Source organism: Ixodes scapularis, unplaced genomic scaffold (genome assembly GCF_016920785.2).
Source record: "Ixodes scapularis isolate PalLabHiFi unplaced genomic scaffold, ASM1692078v2 PGA_scaffold9__187_contigs__length_104089568, whole genome shotgun sequence".
Classification (NCBI taxonomy): domain Eukaryota; kingdom Metazoa; phylum Arthropoda; class Arachnida; order Ixodida; family Ixodidae; genus Ixodes; species Ixodes scapularis.
This window is the reverse complement of record NW_024609884.1, coordinates 66,099,922-66,119,359: the sequence shown is the minus strand read 5'-3', so window position 1 is coordinate 66,119,359 and position 19,438 is coordinate 66,099,922. Positions and strand designations below refer to the sequence as shown.

At 43.4% G+C, this 19,438-nt stretch overlaps 1 protein-coding gene across 1 annotated transcript in view; it reads left to right on the top strand.

The window, feature by feature from the left end:
* Positions 1–19,438, top strand: part of LOC8029713 (low-density lipoprotein receptor-related protein 2) — a 239,990-nt gene that overhangs the window by 157,836 nt on the left and 62,716 nt on the right. Inside the window, exons 12-21 of the mRNA XM_042287297.1 lie at positions 686–871; positions 1,333–1,547; positions 2,126–2,269; positions 2,349–2,558; positions 3,608–3,803; positions 8,569–8,822; positions 12,867–13,016; positions 14,329–14,622; positions 18,041–18,154; positions 18,274–18,393. Coding sequence (XP_042143231.1) covers positions 686–871; positions 1,333–1,547; positions 2,126–2,269; positions 2,349–2,558; positions 3,608–3,803; positions 8,569–8,822; positions 12,867–13,016; positions 14,329–14,622; positions 18,041–18,154; positions 18,274–18,393 — 1,883 coding nt within the window. The remainder of the gene's footprint in view (positions 1–685; positions 872–1,332; positions 1,548–2,125; positions 2,270–2,348; positions 2,559–3,607; positions 3,804–8,568; positions 8,823–12,866; positions 13,017–14,328; positions 14,623–18,040; positions 18,155–18,273; positions 18,394–19,438) is intronic.

Here is a 19,438-nt window from a genome sequence, read left to right as displayed (position 1 = left end):
TATAGTCAACACAAGGAACTACTATGTCTTTTTTTTCTTGGAAGTATCGTGCTCTGCCTTCATAACAAATCCAAAACAGTTGCTCTTGATAATATGGGGGAGTCATTTTTGCGGTATAAACATTCACTTGATCGGTTTTGTTTATGAATTTAAAGAAACTATACATTGTGCTAGGTTCTGTGTCTGCAGTCGTTAAATTCTCTTTTAAGTTATTCAATTTATTTATACACGAAGGGTTGGGCTTCTTGGGTTAAAAATGTGTCAAAGACAGCTTGTGACTGCCTGACAAAAAAGCCTGAGGCATGCCATATGCAATGCCGGAAAGAAGCTGTCTGTGTGGAAATCGCTCGAGTGCAGAGTTGTTGATGCCGGGTTTACTCTTGATGCCGCTGAAAGCAAAAAGTCGTCTGTTTAAACAATTAAAGATTTGTCTACACTAATCCATGAAGTGGTGCCTGGCATTTGCCTTCAGCCAAGCTTGCTAGAGGTCAATTCTCTTGCACCGTTTAATTTTATTTCACAAATTACACAGAAGCCAGAGCCCAGATTCTCAATTAATGGATTTGTCCTTTCTCTCATATTCTAAATACATTGTAGGGAGATGTCCGTATAACAGTTTCCTAGTGTCAGCATCGTGAAATGCTACATATGACCAATCTTGGGTTTTTTTGCTTTGATGCCGCAGGTACATGTTCTTCAGTGACGGGGATCACATTGACCGTGCTCACATGGACGGGTCGCACAGGAGCACCGTCGTCACCGCCATCTATAAGGCCACGGGTCTGACAGTGGACTATGTCACTAAATTTCTTGTGTGGTGCGACTCACAGTTAGATCAGATCGTGGCTGTGGACTACACTGGAAGCAACAGGTAGTTTGATGTCTCAGTGTCTATTGCCTAACTACAGTCTAGCCAAGTCTAATTACGACCATGTGGAAGGTTAAGAAACTGCATATGCAGAGAAAAGTGATATACTGGGGTCAGTTTGCAAGAGTACACTGCTGCTTGCTTTCTGTGACTGCTTGTTTTTAAAGTCCTGATATGTAATCAACCAGCTGAAAAATTGTTTGCCTTGTGGCACTGCCACATTGCTCTGTGCGATGCATTACAACATATGCTTCTTGAGTGTAAATGTGCTGTGCAAGTGGTGGCAAAAGTATTAAGACTCCTGCAACTGATTTTTCGCATCCTAGTTTGGTGAATGCTTACCCTTTTGCACACAAATGTGGGAGGCAGTTTGAATGCAGGGTGCATGTTTGTACAAAGGGCCTTGACAAACGGGGGTGGCTGACACTGTACTCACCAGCGCATTGTTTTATTTCTCTTGGAAGGAACATCATCATTCGAGGAAGCACCCGAGTCCCGTCCCCCAATAAGATCACTTTGTTCGAGGACAAGGTGTACTGGACTGACGGAACACGGCAAGGCGTTCTCAAGGCCAAGATTTTCAACAACAATGACACCGTGAACATAGTTCACAGAGACAGGCAGCTTTCCAAGGAGCCTGGGGCTATCAAGTCCTACCACGTTCTTCGCCAGCCAATCGGTAGGGAGGCACTGGTGCTGTACAGAATGGGTGCCATGAGGGGAAAAACCTATAAATATGTTTACTGAACTTGGAAGATCGCCGGAAACATTGACGAGAGTTGATGAAATGTGTGAGAATGGGGCATAATGTCTGTGTGCTCTTTTGCTGAATACAAAAGGACCCTTGTTTTCGATTGTGGCATAACTGTGACTGATACAGGTTCATACAAATGTCAGTGGACACTCCAAAGTAAATTTCGTTTTAGCCGGCAATAATTACAAGATTTATAGGTCTTGGACATACAGTCTAAACTCGTTAATTCAAACTCTTAATTTAAACTTGCGGATAATTCAAATTAACATGCAGGTCTCATCCCATGTGTCTCTGTGGGAGAAAATTGAAGGTAATTCAAACTTTGCTTTATTCAAAACAAATTTTCGGTCCCCCTCGAGTATGAATTAACGAGATTCGACTGTATCTGTTTTATGCATATGTCCTGGCCAGAGTCTGGAATTTGGAAATGCAGTCGTGACCCTCTTTTGTTATCAGGTTGTGGTTTTTTCCAACGCTCACAAAGAATCTGCCTCTTCTCTTAGTTGCCAATCCTTGCGGCGTGAGCAATGGCGGCTGCCAGCACATGTGCATCGTCACGAGGGGGTCTGGCGGGTTTGGTCTGCTGGGCTACAGGTGTGTCTGCCACACGGGATTTGAGTTGGCTCCCAATGGCAAGGACTGCTCCAGTGAGTTTCTTTCCCTGACTAATCTGAGGACTTGAAGACCTTTCTCTGAAGCCTTGGCTCTTCCCTATGTCGTCTGCAGGGGTGTCGACCTTTCTGCTGTACTCTCAGCAGAAGTTTGTCCGTGGCAGTCTTATGAACATCACTCATGAAGGTTTCACGGATGCCATGGTTCCGATTGTGAGCAAGTCTGCACGATTTGTCGGGCTGGACTTCGATGCCCGTGACAACTTCATCTACTACTCGGATGTCATTTTGGACGTGATTTACAGAGTCACAATCGACGGTTCTGGTATGCCCGAGATCACAATTTTTATCCGGAGCTTGATTTGGAATTTTGTTCCTAGAAATCTGCAGTTAATGCAGGGAAGAGACTTGCTTGAAAAGACAAGTTTACCATAGTCACCAGTATTGAGTAAATATTCAAATTTTTGAATAGTAGTTTTTAATCCGGTATTCGCTTCGAGGTTAATTAACTACAATATTCTCTTCAGAGTGTTGATCGCGGCGGGTTAGCCCCTTTGAGTGCGCTTCTTACCAAGTACCTGTGCACTGCGGAGAAGCAGTGCCCACGAGCTCCGCGGGTATTGCTTTCCTGTAATGCACAGGTTGGTGGGAAGCGCACCCAACGTGTCTAACCCGCTAGTTATGTACAAGAGTATACGCTAAGCAGCGATGTCTTGGCTACCCAAATTAATTAGGGATTCATGTTTTTTTTGTTTTTTTTAAGTCTGAAATAGAAGAAAAATATTTGCATATAGCAAGCAGATTTATAAATCCCCTCGATTCGAATAGCTCTGACAATTCTCGTTTACGTGCCACACTTCATATAGTTACATTAAAATTAACTGAGCTTAGCAGTCGGCAAGGGGATGGTTGGGAACAACCTTTACGAGGTCAGCTGAATTTTCATTTAAGCTGGTGGTGCACGGTAGTGAGACATTAAAAAAAAACCTAAAAAGGAAAAAAAAAGTTTTAAACAATGTTTGGGACACGTGTGTCAAATTTATTTTATGCAAAAAAGCTTTTGCTTTTAAGAGCAATATTGATGGCGCGTGACATGTACACAGGGATCTTCGAACCTTTATCAACAATAAGTTTTTTTAAGTTGAATACCTGCATGGGTTTGTCTTCATCCATCAATGTTCCTTCTTTCTATTCTCTTCACATAAATAATATATATCTTTTGAGAAAATTTATGCTTATTTATGTTGGCAGAGGCTTTCAGTCTTATCTGGGTTCTCACATTGCTGTCTATATCCTGTTGCACCCATCTACCAGTCAACCAAAGTGTCTTATTCAACTTCTGGCTGCAAAGCTGATGAAACCTTGCCTTTTCAGGCAAGGAGAATGTGCTAGCCTCTCAGAATGAGGGTGTGGAGGGCCTTGCTTTGGACTGGGTCTCGCACAACCTGTACTACATTGACAGCCGCAAGGGCACGCTCAATGTGATCAGTGTCAAGAATTTCCAGTATCGGAGGACTCTTCTTAAGAATCTCAAGCGCCCCCGGGCCATTGTTGTCCACCCGAACAAAGGGTGAGTATCTTGTCTCACAAAACCTAAACTTAAAACCGGGGACAGAACATGGCCAGCCGGGATTTCACTAAGCAGAGGAAAAAAGGGGCCCTATCCTCTTCGCTCATCGTCAAGAAAACCTTTTGTTAGTATATCCTGGGTGCTTGCATTTGAGTACAGGATGGTTTGGCAGTTTTCGCAGCACTGCCATTTTGTAGCACCCATGACGTAGGAGTTCAAGCTTAGTGTTAGTAAAATTGTGGTGGTTACATTAAAACCAGGATGAGTGATGTGGCACATTCCAGACTGCACTTCCAATTGCATACCTTGGCTCTTTTTTCTTTTTTGTAATGCATGGTCAGAGCTGGTTTTTGTGGACTACAAGGAGTACTGTAAACCCTTTATTTTCGTGGCCCCTATTTCTCACGAATAGGTCAAAGAGAACATTATCACGGCCACTAAATTTCGCGAATTTCAGACGCCTTCATTGAAACTTTTAAAAACCAAAATTTTTGTGTGCCCTTAAATTTCGCGAATTTTTCAATTTGCTAAATTAGCGAAAATAAAGGGCTCACAAATATTAAGGGTTTTACAGTATGCTTTGTGTCTCATCGCTTCAGTTATTGTACTCTCGGTCCTAGAGAACATTAAGCATTACTTAACAAAGCTTGTACAATTGAACACAAGTCATTTTGTGCTGAGATTTTAACTTGCCCAATATTGATTCGCTTAATTTTTCGGCTGGTGCTATACACAGTGGGCACAACCATGAACTTCTGGAGATTGACTTGACATACTTTTGATTTTGCCATTTTTTAAATGAGTTTACTAGAGTACAGGGTGACCCCAAATCAATTTTAGATCTTTTGTTTGTGAATGGCGAAGTTGAAAATAATTATGAGTATGAAGTTGTTGATGGTATTTCAGACCATAGAGCCGTGCCTTTTTCATTATCTAACAAAAATATGCTAACAAAAGTGATGGAGTCTAGTGTGTTCGATTTTGTGCAAGCAAATGACTTTTCCATTCATGACTTGTTGGATCTTGAGTTTGATAAATTTTATAACTCTTCTTTATCTGATTGTTGTAATACAAATTCAATGTGGTTTTATTTTAAAAACCTTGTTCAGAACTGTATATCATGCTTTGTTCCTAGTAAAACTAAGAGTAACCTTCAAAATCCTTGGCTTTCACGTGACTCGATACACTTGAAGTATGAAATTAATAGAGCAAGGAAATTGTATCGAAAGAGTGGTTTCTTTGTGATAATCAGCAAAATATTGAGGTTGTTGACTAAATTAAGAACTCAAATGTATTCAGACAACTACAAGTATAGACCAACACGTGGCTTTGACGTCGCGCAGCTGCGGTGGCGCTGTCGACGGCACTGCGCATACGCAGACGCATCACTCCACATGAATTTGGTTTCAGTGCACGCGCGGTGCCCACACCTAGTGTGGGCAAATGCGGGGTTGTTTGTAAACAGCGTGTCGGTCTATATTACAATGTTGTTTTACACTCTGTCAATTTATTAGAACTTCTCCGGAAAACTTTTGGAGACACATTAAGCCGTCCTCTCCTATCACTAATACATTTATTTGTGATGGACTCGTTATCAGTGATAATACTGCAATTGCAAATTTGTTTAATGTTCATTTTAAATCTGTCTTTACAAATGATAATATAAAATTGCCAAGCTGTGTATTTTAGATCTAATTTTGAGTAAGTGGGATTTTGAATGTTACTGAACCTAAACGAAAAGAAGTATAATGCATTTTTAGGTGGTATGCTAAATGGATATCTTAAGTTTTTATTTCTTATCTATAAAAAAATCTTTGTGTGAAGGCTCTCTTCCTGAAGACTAAAAAACAGCTAAAATTAGACCTTTACATAAATCTGGAAATAAACATCTCATTGCCAGCTATAGACAAATTTCGCTTACTTGTACAACCTGCAAGCTACTCTAACATATTATTCATACCCATATTTTTGAGTTTCTTGAAGAAAATACAGTTCTAACCCAAAGGCAACATGGTTTCAGGCATGGTTATTCCACAATCACACAGTTAGTGGAAATGACACATGATTTTGTGTCATCCATAAATAAAGGTGGTCAGATTGACATTATTTTTTTAGATCTTGCAAAGGCCTTTGACAAGGTCTCGCATAGCAAGCTAGCAACCAAATTACACAAAATCTTAAAAAATTATCAACTAGTATATCGGATTGTTGCATACCTTTCTAATAGACAACAATACAGTAAAACCTCGGTAATATGGAACTCAATATCTAGGGCACAGGCCTTGACCATCGAAAATGTTCAAAAAAGATTGATTCGTATTGTTTACGATAGGTACTTTGAAAGGCGCTGTTATTATGACTATGAATACATACTTAGGTCATTTTCGCTTACACTCTTGTCTGAAAGGCGAACGATTCATGATTTTGTATTTTTGCATAAGGTTGTGAATAGTGTAATTGATTCGCCATCAATGCTCAGCAAAGTTAATTTTCATGTTAACTTACGCCATACTAGACATCCTGTATGCTTTGATGTACGTTCACCTTGTACTTCACCGCTTTCTCGGATTCAGACATTATACAACAGCATTGCTCCTAAGCACCTCGATTTCTGTACATCCATTTCATTGTACCGCCATCAGTTGAATAACCTTGTAATTTACTGATAACATTTTGTTTGTTTATTTGTTTTTGGGTGATGGTAATATACCAACGTGTTTCTAGGATTGAACAGGTGCACCAAAGTGAAGACCGCTGTGGTTGTTTTTGGGCACTGGAAATAAAGTCATTATTATTATTATTATTATTATTATTATAACAAAACGGGATATAACAAACTAATGGATATAACAAAGCAATCATAATTCTCTTGCTTGCTAATAGTGGGAAGAAATGGACATTGGCTATAACAAACTAATGGTTATAACGAAATAATTACGACCGCTCCTTCAACTTTGTTATAACGAGGTTTTACTGTACATAGATTTTAACAAAACTGCTTTGGATAGGGTGACTGTTGACTCATGGGTTCCTCGAGGATCAGTTCGGGGATTTTAACAAAACTGCTTTGGATAGGGTGACTGTTGACTCATGGGTTCCTCAAGGATCAGTTCGGGGGCCTCTTTTGTTTTTGTTATTTAATAATGACATTGTGAACAATATTTCTGTAAAACTGAAGCTGTATGCTGACAACTGTGCAGTTTATTACGAGGTGAATGGTTCTAGTGATCAGTACGAGTTAAATGAAGATCTAGGTCTGATTAATAAATGGTGTAGCTCTTGGCAGATGTGCATAAATTATGAAGACACGAGTTTTCATATCTTTTACTCACAGAAAGAAGCCCCTCCAGTTTAAATATAACAGAGGAAGCTACACAAATATCTGGGGATTTGGATTTTTAGCTGCCTTATCTGGAATAAGCATATTGATTACATTACTTCAAATGCTCTTTGTAAGCTCTTCTTTCTTAAAAATACTCCACCTCTGAAACAAAATTACTAGCTTATAAAACTGTTATTTGGCCTATATTAGAATATGCTAACATCATCTGGAACCCATTTACAAAGCTAAACTTTGTGAAACTAGACAGAATTCAAAACAAAGCTGCTAGGCTTATATTTAATACTTATGGGAGGACATCAGTACGCAGTCTTGTCCAAAGAGCTGGCCTCCAGTCAATGACAAAAAGAAATCTGGTCTGCAGGTTAAAATATTTATATCAAATTATTCGTCGGCATTTTAAACTTAATATGCATGACTACAGTGAAACCCGTTTATAACGAACAGCAGGAAACGCACCGATCGGTTTGATATAGCAAGTAATTCGATATAGCAAAAACCATTTACAACAAACTTCCACGATGCGTTCGTTGTAGACGAGAGCTTCTCTTTATTTCTCACCTCTTTGCTTACGCCTTGTAAAACCTCGCAATTTTTTTTTCTTTTTTGGCACGCATGCACTTATGTTCCCTTCTGAATCGTTTCTCTTCGTAGGCAACCACTTTGGAATGAAAAGTTTTTTTGTTGTTTTTTTTTTGTGCGTGCGTGCAGAGTGTTTTTGTTTTGTTTTTTAGCTTCCTCTCCTCCTGAATCGTTTCTCTTCGCTCAATTTTGTTCGCGGCTCGAGTTTTTGGAATTTTCTTTCTTTCCTCCTTTTTTTTTTCTTTTTGGTGATCGGGGGAGGGGGAGGAGGACAGACTAGAAGACGATTGTTTGCGCGTTTTTGGAAGCGTTCCCGGTGGAAAACGTTTGATATAGTCAATGCATTGTTCGTTATATAAAGCACTTTTTACATGCATTTTTATTTAAATTTTTCGTGAGTTCGATATTGACAATAATTCGCTGTACGTGGGTTCGTTCTAAACGGGTTTCACTGTACATAACTTTTTCACAAGGCTGTTCTACAAGACAAAACCATACCTAGTTTATCCATAGTTTCATTCATGCCTCGTAATGATCTTTAAAAAATTTTGCTTTTTTTCACATATTGTCGAGGAGTGGAATGGGCTTCCTCGAGGAACAGTGGAATTAGACTCTCTTCACTTGTTTGTCGCGCGTTGTGTGGTGCAGGACGCGAGTGCCTGTATAATTGACCTTGTGTATTATGTTTCATTGTTTGTATACCACCTTCTATGATCTCCATATGATATTAGCAGTATTTATAAATAGATAAATAAATTCTTGTCACCGACTTCAGACGTCCCTTTCTTCTTCTAAACCCTGCAGTAGTTTACCACTTGATGAAGGAATCATTTTGCGGTGCAGGTATGTGTTCTACTCCGAGTGGGACCGGCCAGCCAACATCAGCCGTGCTTATCTGGACGGCACCAACGTGATGGTTTTTCGTGGAGTCCTGCTGGGCTGGCCCAACGGCCTCAGCATTGACTTCCAGACAGATCGGCTGTATTGGTGCGACGCACTCCTGGACCATATCCAGCATGCCAATCTAGATGGAACAGATGTGCAGACCATCAATTCTCCGCGCATCAAGCACCCCTTTTCACTGGTCATTCATGGAGGTAAAGCATTTTTTTTGTTCAGTTATGCCATTACTCAAGGCATGGGTCCTCAAACTACGTTCCCCAAAGTACCCTCATGGATTCCCTGGGCTCCCTAATTGCCTTGACCCTCCCCACCCCCGAGGAAAGCCTTTCCTAAATATAAGCACAGTTTTAGAATGCCTGGGTCTTCCATTGATGTGCAGCTCTGTGCCAAACTCCCTGGTCAGTGCCTTATTGTTTACAGGGTAGGTTTCTGCACTGTTTTATTGCCTCAGTGCCGGGACCAGTTCCTTCGCAATCAGTCAAGGGAATCTAGGCATTGCTTGATAGAACAGTTTGGAAACTCTGAGAGAAAACAAAAAATCCGCAGTTCAGGTCACAGTTGTCGCGGAGGCATGTTTGGGGATTTTTTTTACAAAGATTGGATAGACGAATAACAAATAGTAGTTTGAATGTCGTTTTACCGACTTGCATATATATCACAATAAAAAATATAGAAGCTCTCTTTTGAATACTTTCAGACTGAGAGTGATTCAAAAACGCCAGGCATGACAATCGTCGAAACCCCGTCGTTCTTTCCCGCTTCCTTGAGATTGTTTTTCTCTGAAACTAAACGATGTTAAAATAAAAAGGATTGTTCTTCTTGGAACTTGCACCACGAAATATAAAAATTTGAGGCAAAATAAAAAATATGACTGCACCTCGTTGCCTGGATCCAAATGAAACTGCCCAGCAATATTTGAATAAGTTGGAATTATATCATAAATGTTTGAGAACAACAGGAAAAATGCCTGGAGATCTTCAGGAACACAATTTCAAAGATGTTACTTTTTATTATTTTCTATTTTACATCAAAGAGCAGTGAACCACCTTAATTCTTTTTAGGAGAAATTGATACAAATTTTTAAATTGTGAATCAAGAATTTTTGTTTTTGTACCTAGGTTCCTAGGTACAAAAATGAGTGCCTAGGTTTTTCTAGGTTTTACAGGCCCTAGGAACGTTATGGCTAACCAGCCATTGCAACGACAAACACAGTGATGTGATTGCTGCGCCAATTGTGCCAAACTGCGCCAAGGGGCTAACCCTGCTACATCCTGCTACATTTTTTCCAAAATATGGGTAACCTGCGCTAAGCCTGCGCCAATGGACCACTTTTGGTCAGCTTTCAAAACCGAAACTAAACTGCGAACTGTAATTGAGCATGCGTGATCTAGGTGGCGCAAACGGCCGCCCGACACAAAGTACTCTGAATTAATCGTTTATCCGGTCTCGCACGGTTTTTCCCACCGTCTGTTCTTTCGCGCTCTCGTCGTCTCGTAGGTCTCGTCACGCGTCTTTCTTTAAATTTTTTTAACGACTGATGCGGGCGTGTGCGGACGCTCCGACGGTTGCGTGCTGGGTACCAGCCATGCCGCCACGCTGTGAAACGAAACCACATTTTTGCGCGGCGGGAGGTAGTTTGTGAGGTGAAGCACTTGCTCCTGAAAACAATGGCCTTGGGAAAACTATATTTGGTTCCTGCCTGCCAGTCCGCACGTCGCTGCAGATTTGGAGCTCCGTAAACTGAAACGTAAGGATTGCCGCATGTCCATCAGCATTCCTGTTCTTGTTTAAAACACATGCCACTACAAAAATCCCTTTTTAACTCAAGAACTGCTGTTTCAAAGTGTTGATTACCTAGGTTTCTCTTGGTGGGCATTCTTTCGAGAGGAACTCCGGAACGTGAAAAATCTGTCTCGAAAGGAAGTTGAAGATAAGTGAGCTCAAGGCAAAGAAGGCAATGTCTGCACGCTGAACCCGCACAGCGCGCTTGTTTGTCTCAGGTTCAGACGCTGCACAAAGCACTTCAAGAGCGTTCTGACCCTTACTCGCGATGTCCTGCATCGATGCGCTCAGGCTCTTTTTTTCTGTGGGCTTAGCTTGTACCGCGACTGCCGGCCTTGCAAGCACGCGCCGCTGGACTGTTTTTTGTCGCATGCTGGGCAGTTACATTTTGCATAGATTTTTGGAAATCAGTTGGCGACAGAGCGGAGAGGCATGGTTTCGGTTTCGATGAAACAGCCGTCTCCGCTCGCGCAACGAAGCATCAGCTGCAAGCCTTCCGAAGTTGCCCTCACGTACATATGAACATGATTGCATGACAAAGGCACCAACCGGGACGTTCGCAATTAATTCACTGTTTTATGTGTACTTTTGATGAAAATCTGGCACGTCGGGAATCAGTAAAACGGTGGCAAGCGGTGTTTCGGAATTGCTCGGCAATGCCTACAGCACTGTACACTTGTACGATGTCTCAATGTCTCTTTGGAGACATTGGAAGGGGACATTCATTACTAGCCTAAGCCAAAGCGAAGCTTGCAGCAGCCTTGCAGAAAGTTTAGTAAAGAAAAAGTACCCATCAGTCGTAATGCACCTTTTCCTTTTGTACAATTTCGCATTGCACTACAGTAGTTATGTGTTTAATCAGTCGGAGACTGCTTTCATTTTTTATATTATATAACTAGTCAAACCTAATGCTGCGATATTTACTACTGTGCTGGTCATTTTCAAATAAATTTTAATATGTGAAGTCTGGTTCTTATCTATCGTTAGTGGGTACATATGTATGTATCATTTAAAAGGATAGGGAAACGAAATTCCAGCGCTCATTTTCTAGCTTGAATGTGTTGCATATTGCACCCTAACCTCAAAAACACCAGTCTTCCATTGAAAGGCACAAGAAAACCAATTTTAAAGTTGAATAAACAATCTTTCAATGTGCACCTGGTGGATGCATGCGGAGCCTATTTGGGAGGTAACCTAGCAACGTTGAGAAACTTGCTACGTAGTCGTGACGTGGCAGATTCCTTCGGAGCAGCGCCGCTCTTTGGAATTTCAACATTTTCCTTCTTAGCTTTCCCCCCTAGCTCAACTCACAAATCGCGCATTGTACCAAACGGTCCAAGAAGATGGAAAGGAAGGACTTCCCTCTTTCTCGGACCCTCATGCAACCGGACATAGCCATTCTCCCCCTAGAAGATCAGCCCGTCACTCAAAACTTGAACAAAAGTTGCTTTTCCCCACCCCGTTCAGCCCTAAGCTGGCAGTGTTGTGGAAGCTACGTGCTCCTTGGGCCAGCCGCACGCTCGTCACCCCTCGGGTACTTCGAACGGCTCGGTTGTAACGCACTGACGCTATTGACACCACCACAACGCTGACAACGCCACCAAGGGCAAAGCTCATAACCTCACCAGTCTTGCTACGTCACGAGTGCGGGGAATATTTTCTTTCTGTTTTTTGTTTGTGCCGGATATCCCATGACGCATCGCGCTCTCCGTTCGCTTCTCTTCGAGCGCTTGCTCGAGTGCACCGTTTGGAACGAAAAATATAGCCAGTCGTTCAAACTGCAAACGTGAGATGATCATTTCCAGTTATTATCCGTCATGCTTGACTCATTTCCGAATGAATTTTGAATATTTCAATTTTTGTTTCCGTACCCCTTTAACTGAACCATTGCAAATTGTGCCATGTCATTGACATTTCAGTTACATCTTGAAAGACTCCCAGGTGGTCGAACTGGACCATAATTTGTTTATTTCGGCAAGCAAAGTGCCCTTTGTTTGTCCAGCACTTAAAACAAATATTTTTTTTTTTTTTTATTTTGCTAAGAATATCTGCTCCGAAAGCCACTTATGCTGCTCTGAAACACAGTTTCGGCTGCTCAAAAAGTCACTTCTGCTGCTCCAAAACACTATTTTGGCTGCTCCGAAGGCCACTTTTGCTGCTCCGGAACACTGTTTTGGCTGCTCCGAAAGGTGCTCCAAAACGGCTTAGGCCAATCGCATCACTGCAAACAGCTGCCAAGATACAAGCGAAAACTTAAAAAAAAAAAAGAAGTTGCTTGGATCATTGGATCAGGCGGCTTAGTCAGAAAATTTTAGGATGTTGCACCACATGAAACTTCCCTGCCACGAGACAATTTAATCCAGCCAAATCTTTGCTCTGCTAGACCAAACGTCTGCATCGAAGGACGTGATTGGCCCTGGTGTGAAGTACTGTGCGGGCACATTGTTTTCTTGCAGACTGGCTGTTTGTCACGGACTGGCGGCTGGATGCCATTCTGATGATGCACAAAACCACGGGGGCGGACGAGAAGATTGTGACCACCGTGGAAGAGGGCAGCCGCCTGTACGGCATCAAGGTCTACAGCCGAGAGAACCAGAAAGTGGACAGTGAGTGGATCGAGGTGGCCCACTTTTTCAGACTGGGCGCGAAAAAATCCTAACAGTCAATTCATTTCTTAAGGAAATTTTTGCTTCATGCTACTATTCAGTATGAAATTTCGATTCTTGTACAATACAATTCAAATGGATAGGAGCCACAAAATTCTCACCCCCTAAAGAAATGCTGAAAGGTGCTGTGGGAACAGGTCACGAGAATCTGGAGCTGATCTGAGAGCAGCTCAGTGATTGAGTTTCATGCTTGTGGCAATGAATGTTTCACAAGCACGTCAGACTCTGACAGTTTTTCATGGAGAAGGAAGGGAAAGAAGTCTTTCATGGGCAGGTGTGTTGAAGCTCATTTATGGCAGTTTCAATGTTGTGTTCCACAACAGCCAAAATTCCTCACAGATGGGAGTGAAGCACAATCTTCACTTGTGGCCTATTTTTTTGACAGGCCACAAATTTCTAGTTGAGATGGGTTGGCTAAGATCAACATTTTAAAAATGAATTAGTTTGTTTTAATAACTTATCAAACATCATCCTGACTGAGAAGTAGGTTTATCTCAAGTGTCTTCTTCAGTTGTATTTTAAATTTTGAAATGAGGGCCTTCTTGCGAGATTATTAAAAAAAAAAAGAAAAGGAAGGAAGGATCCGAGAATGGTAAAAATAATGTTGAAATAATGTATTCATTATAAGCGGGGAGTTGAGAGCAATAAAAATAAAGTGGGTGGTGTTACTACGGGTTGATTAAATTGTTTTTGTTGGGAGACCGAAGATAACTAAAGGTGATCGCATCTGCCTGTCCTGTGTATCTTTTGCTGGGTGGTCACTCTTAGGCCTTCTGTCGTGGCTTCACGCCAGTTTCACCCACAAGGGTGAAACTGACGTTGCCAGTTTCACCCTTGTGGACTGTGCCGCTGAGTGCACGACAATCCTCGGCGGCGTCCTCGCAGACCTGTGCTCGCCTGTCCACAAGATTGCACAGGCTGCCGGGCCCACCGGTCCGGTGTCTTTAAGCTCGCACGAGGTTCTCGTCTGTACTGCTGACTTACTCTGTCTTTTTTTTCTAACCTCACATCTTTGGTAACATCAGAAAATGGACATCATCACATCCACTATTGCCGCTATGCTCTCTTTTAAGATAAACTGCAGCAAAGGTTCGAAATCAGAGTTCACATCTTTGGCAGTTGCTCCTGCTGCGCGAGAGTTTGTGCAGTCGAGGTACATCCTCGAGCAAGTTGTAGCCCTTGTTGCGATATGTTGCTTGTTGGTATTTATGGTTTGTCCACATTAACACGATTTGGCGTGTGTGTGTTGCAGGCCGGCATCCGTGCCAGTTCAACAATGGGGGATGCCAGAAGCTGTGTTTCCCGGTGCCTTCCAACGGCAGCCAGGGCCCGGATCTGGTGGTGAGCTGCGGCTGCCCCTACGGAGAGCAGCTGTCCAAGGACAACCGGACATGCGTCTCTGACCCGACCGCCGAGCCACCGGTCCAGGCGTGCCCCAACACGTGGGACTTCACTTGCGACAACCAGCGCTGCATCCCCAAGACGTGGGTGTGCGACGGGGATGACGACTGCCTGGACAATTCGGACGAGATGAACAACTGCACCCGTGAGGGAGCCCTCCTTTCTTGTTGGGGCACACCTACTTTCTGAGAGGCCTCCGTTTATGGAGACAGGAGGTCCTCATTTACTCGAGTGGGCTGGCAATGACGCAAAGCTTATTAGTCTTGCACCAGAGAGGCACTGGTGTGAGCACGTTCCTCCAAAGGGAACAGGTCCACTTGTCACAGTTAACTCGTCTTAGGAAAACTGGTCATAGGTGAACTGGTCACAGAGGGCATCTTGTTCTAGGTGATCTTATAGTAGGGAGAGTGGTCACATTGACCTTCTAGTCATAGGAAAAGTGGTCAAATGTTTTCAGTTCATTCGTCATAGTTCTTACTCTTTTTTTTTTTTAACTTGTTCACTAAACACACTACCATCCCACAAGGTTGTACTGTCTTTTGCTGTGACCCCACTTTTTTATTGTAAGCACTCTTCAGAGTTCCTTTTAGAGGGCAGACTTTTGTAAGGGTGATGCTAGGGTTCAAGAGAAGAAATGTTTTTCTTGAACTGATTAAGGCGAGCATGCTCAAATCTAGATACTTAGAACTGAAAGAATAAAAACACGAAGGATGAGACAACAGCACTCATTTATTTAGCAACGACGTCTGATTATGGAGACAGATTAATGCTAGGCCCGAGATCACCCTAATAAGGGGGTGTTAAAGAGGGGTGAAAGTGGGGAGAGCGAAACCGGGAAAGGTAGAGGGGGAACGAGGGGCAAGGGCGGAGGACCCATGACTGTCCAATTTCTACGGGAAGTTGCACATTCTTTCCAGTTCTGACCTGAGAAATTTCACTTCACGTCTTGATAGAGTTAAAGATGCCGATCAGACATTCTTTTTTGCGTTTTCGATGAGGAATGACTCAATGATTTCGCATTCATAGCGGTCTTGGCGTCCCCCCTTTATCTTTGGGCCGGCGAAGAGAGGTGCGTGCTTGAAGCACTCTCTTGCATGAACCTTTGTTTTTTTTCAACTGCTTCTTTTTTTTTTTGTTTACCGGTTTAAATCCGGAAAACCAGAAAACACCGGCAGTCTATATGATGGAGCTATGGAAAACCCAGCGAAGAGAAACTATGCTGCTGTAGAAAGTTTTGATTGTAGTTTTTATAGTTTTCGTAATGTTCAAAATTCCTGCTGCTTTGTGCACGTTATATGCACCACATTTCCATTTTTGGAAGGGTGCAATCAAATTGGCATGCAGACCCTATTTTATTGAACAGAGTCCCAAGTTGAATACCACCTATTCCTTTTTCTACTTTTTATAATCTGTAAGTAGTAGAAAAACGCTAAAAACGAAAAAGCCCTGGAGGCACATCCTGTGGCAAACAAATTTTAACAGAATTGGCAAAAGTCGAGTTCCCCGCCGTTACGAGTTCCCCGCCGTTGCGAGTTCCCCGCCGTTGCGAGTTCCCCGCCGTTGCGAGTTCCCCGCCGTTGCGAGTTCCCCGCCGTTGCGAGTTCCCCGCCGTTGCGAGTTCCCCGCCGTTGCGAGTTCCCCCGCCGTTGCGAGTTCCCCCGCCGTTGCGAGTTCCCCCGCCGTTGCGAGTTCCCCCGCCGTTGCGAGTTCCCCCGCCGTTGCGAGTTCCCCCGCCGTTGCGAGTTCCCCCGCCGTTGCGAGTTCCCCCGCCGTTGCGAGTTCCCCCGCCGTTGCGAGTTCCCCCGCCGTTGCGAGTTCCCCCGCCGTTGCGAGTTCCCCCGCCGTTGCGAGTTCCCCCGCCGTTGCGAGTTCCCCCGCCGTTGCGAGTTCCCCCGCCGTTGCGAGTTCCCCCGCCGTTGCGAGTTCCCCCGCCGTTGCGAGTTCCCCCGCCGTTGCGAGTTCCCCCGCCGTTGCGAGTTCCCCCGCCGTTGCGGGTTCCCCCGCCGTTGCGGGTTCCCCCGCCGTTGCGGGTTCCCCCGCCGTTGCGGGTTCCCCCGCCGTTGCGGGTTCCCCCGCCGTTGCGGGTTCCCCCGCCGTTGCGAGACATCTGCTGTGACCAGTTCCCCTATGACGAGTTGGCTCGTGATGAGTTCTAGCCCCAGCTCCAAATGCGCGGGCAAAGAAGCCGATTTTTGCATTGGTGAGGTTTGTGGCCGCACTCTTCATATCAAGCTTTTTCTATAGTCGCTGACAGAATGCGAACGGCAGGGCGCGTCTTTCGAACGCCCGGCCTCCAGCTCATGCTTCATGCCTTTTACTGTGCCTTGACTGCACGTGCGCTCAAGGTGAACAGTGCGTCGAAGCATTGTCGAAAGGCACCGAAGGTGGGACAACTGAAGCTCCTTTGTGCCGTTTTTGCCTTGTCGAGGACTGTAATGAAGTTCTGCAGCTAACATTTCCAGCTTTGGAAATTGGGGCACTCACCTGGGATATGTGCTTGAACCTTCCTCTATGCTGTATATAGAAATGTTTTTATTAAGTATGTCTAGATGTGCAATGATTTTAAAAGCTAAAAAAAGCCTTGTTCACCCGCTCTTGCTGTGTGCATCTAAAGCTTGAAATTACTATCTACGGAAGGAAACCATCAAGTGACAAAAATCAAGGATACAAATGTCCTGAAACATGACTTGAGTGAAAGGGACAATGAATATGAATAGTAGGACAAGCATCGCAGCCATGCGTAGGCAGTGATAAGTGCGGGGTTATATAAGGCTGCTTTTATTTTTTGTGTTGGAACGGAAGGTAAGCAAAGTGGGCGAGGGAAAATATAACGGTAATGAACACCATGAAGAGAAGGAATTGAAATCAAAACCGATCAGACCATAACAATGGATGTGCAGTTTTATGGACTGTCTGTGACATTTCTGTTTTTTACCTCATTTCTGTCTCGAGTTCCAAGACATTTGATAATCACTTGTTCATCTACCCTCTCATCTATAGATGCACTTTTTCTTTACGAGCAAGCAGATACATGTGCAGAAACCAGTGTTAAGAGAGTGAAAGCGTCTGTGTGTGTATGTCGTGTTGTCAGCACCATCATGGCTGCCGCTGCTGCGGTGCGACGTCCGAGGCATACATTGGTCTATACCAAAATTGGCAATGCAGCGTTCACTGGAGTTCCAAGCATGTGAAATATAAGCCTCAGCGTATACCAGTGCGACGTCTCTTCCCTGCTGTTTGCTGTGCTCCTTCTGCAGATTGCTCGGATTGGCTCTGCACACACTGAACTAAGATACACTTTTTGGAATGTGTGTTATATAAGCCTGCACAGTAATTAGGCTTTGCCCAAAGTTATAATGCCATCTTAATTAAAAAATGAGCAAGTTGTATTGACCAAAATTTCTGTCAGTACATAAATAATCTGTCTCATCAGAGGTGGCAATTTGATGCCTTTACTGGTGCTGCTTTTTCTATCACTTATTGTGACCATGAAGGTGCGGTTTGAATAGAATGTGCTTTCTTATTTTGCGTGTATATGCTTACGGTAAATCGTTCTGTTGCAGGAAACACTTGCAGTCCTCGGGAGTTCCAGTGCAGCAGTGGACGCTGCATTCCTCTTTCTTTCAAGTGTGACTCGGACAATGATTGTGGAGACTTCTCTGATGAGACTGGCTGCAGTGAGTGGATGCTTCTGTTTTTCTTTGCGATCCTAGCAGCGGGGCAGGAGTAGTAGACGTTGAGATAGTATATGTTTTTCCGAACCTAATCGTATAACCATATGGTTTCTTCTTTCTAGCCAATGTCAAGTGTGACAACTCGGAATTCTCCTGTGAAAATGGAAGGTGCATTCCTCAGTCGTGGAAGTGCGACTCTGAGAACGACTGCGGCGATGGTTCTGACGAAGGAGACTTTTGCAGTGAGTGTGCATGCTGGCCACTATTCTGTCAAAGATATTTATTTTGACTCGAGAAAGCTCTGGTGCCGCAGAAAGGCAAGTTGTCCGTACTATGAAGGCCTGCGATGTCATGTCTAATGATAATGCAATGACATTGCACAGATAGCAGAAAAGTTGTGATGTGTGATGATAGGTGAAGCTTCCGCTTGAACCATTTTTCATTTATAGCTGGTCATTTCACTTCAGGCTGAACTTGTATCACTCAATGTGGCTGTTTAGAAATCTTAACTATTTCTTGTGTTGTACATTATGCATGGAACTTGTTATGAAAAAAAAAAAAAATGTTTAAACTGATGCAAAACCTTTTTTTTTTCTATCTTTGTGCTCCATAGATTTTTTTCAGTTTGTTTTAACACACTTCACAAAGCCTATAGTGTTTGTGCCATAGACGTTTGTACCTTAAAGGGTTGGAGAGGCGGTGGAGGGTAAGCAAAGAATGATGACCCTGAAGCCTTGTCACAAATGTTTTCACCTTCGCCGAAACTTTGCTGCTTAAAATGCATCTCTGTCGAGTGTTTAGCATCCGGTATTGGCCATGTATTTGATTGCTTCCAAAGTGACGAAGTAAGTCAGAGGGCTGCCACTGCATAGTTGGTACAGTTGGTTGTAGAAGTGCTGGCAAAGAAGACTAACAAACGTAGGCATCCTGTCGGTGCCTCAATCTGACTAATCGAGCATATATGTCGCCTGGCTGACCGTAGATCAAGCAGTAGCAGGATGGACGTCTGCTGTATTCACCTCGGTGGCTGTGCCACAGCCGGAATTGTGGCATGCATTAGACCATTGATTCGTGAAATTTTTAACCTCTAAGACGCCTATATGTAGGGTTCAGCGTTCTTGGTTTAAATTTAAAAAAAAGTCTGTCAAATGTTTTTAGTTGCATTCGGTTTTAACCAGAAAAGGTCAGTTTCTTCAACCGCCTGGTGCACGGGGGGTTAAATTCTTTTGCCCGGTTTCCATAGAAAGCACTTTCAAAGTGGCCCGGTTAGGGTTGTTCAATCGTTCA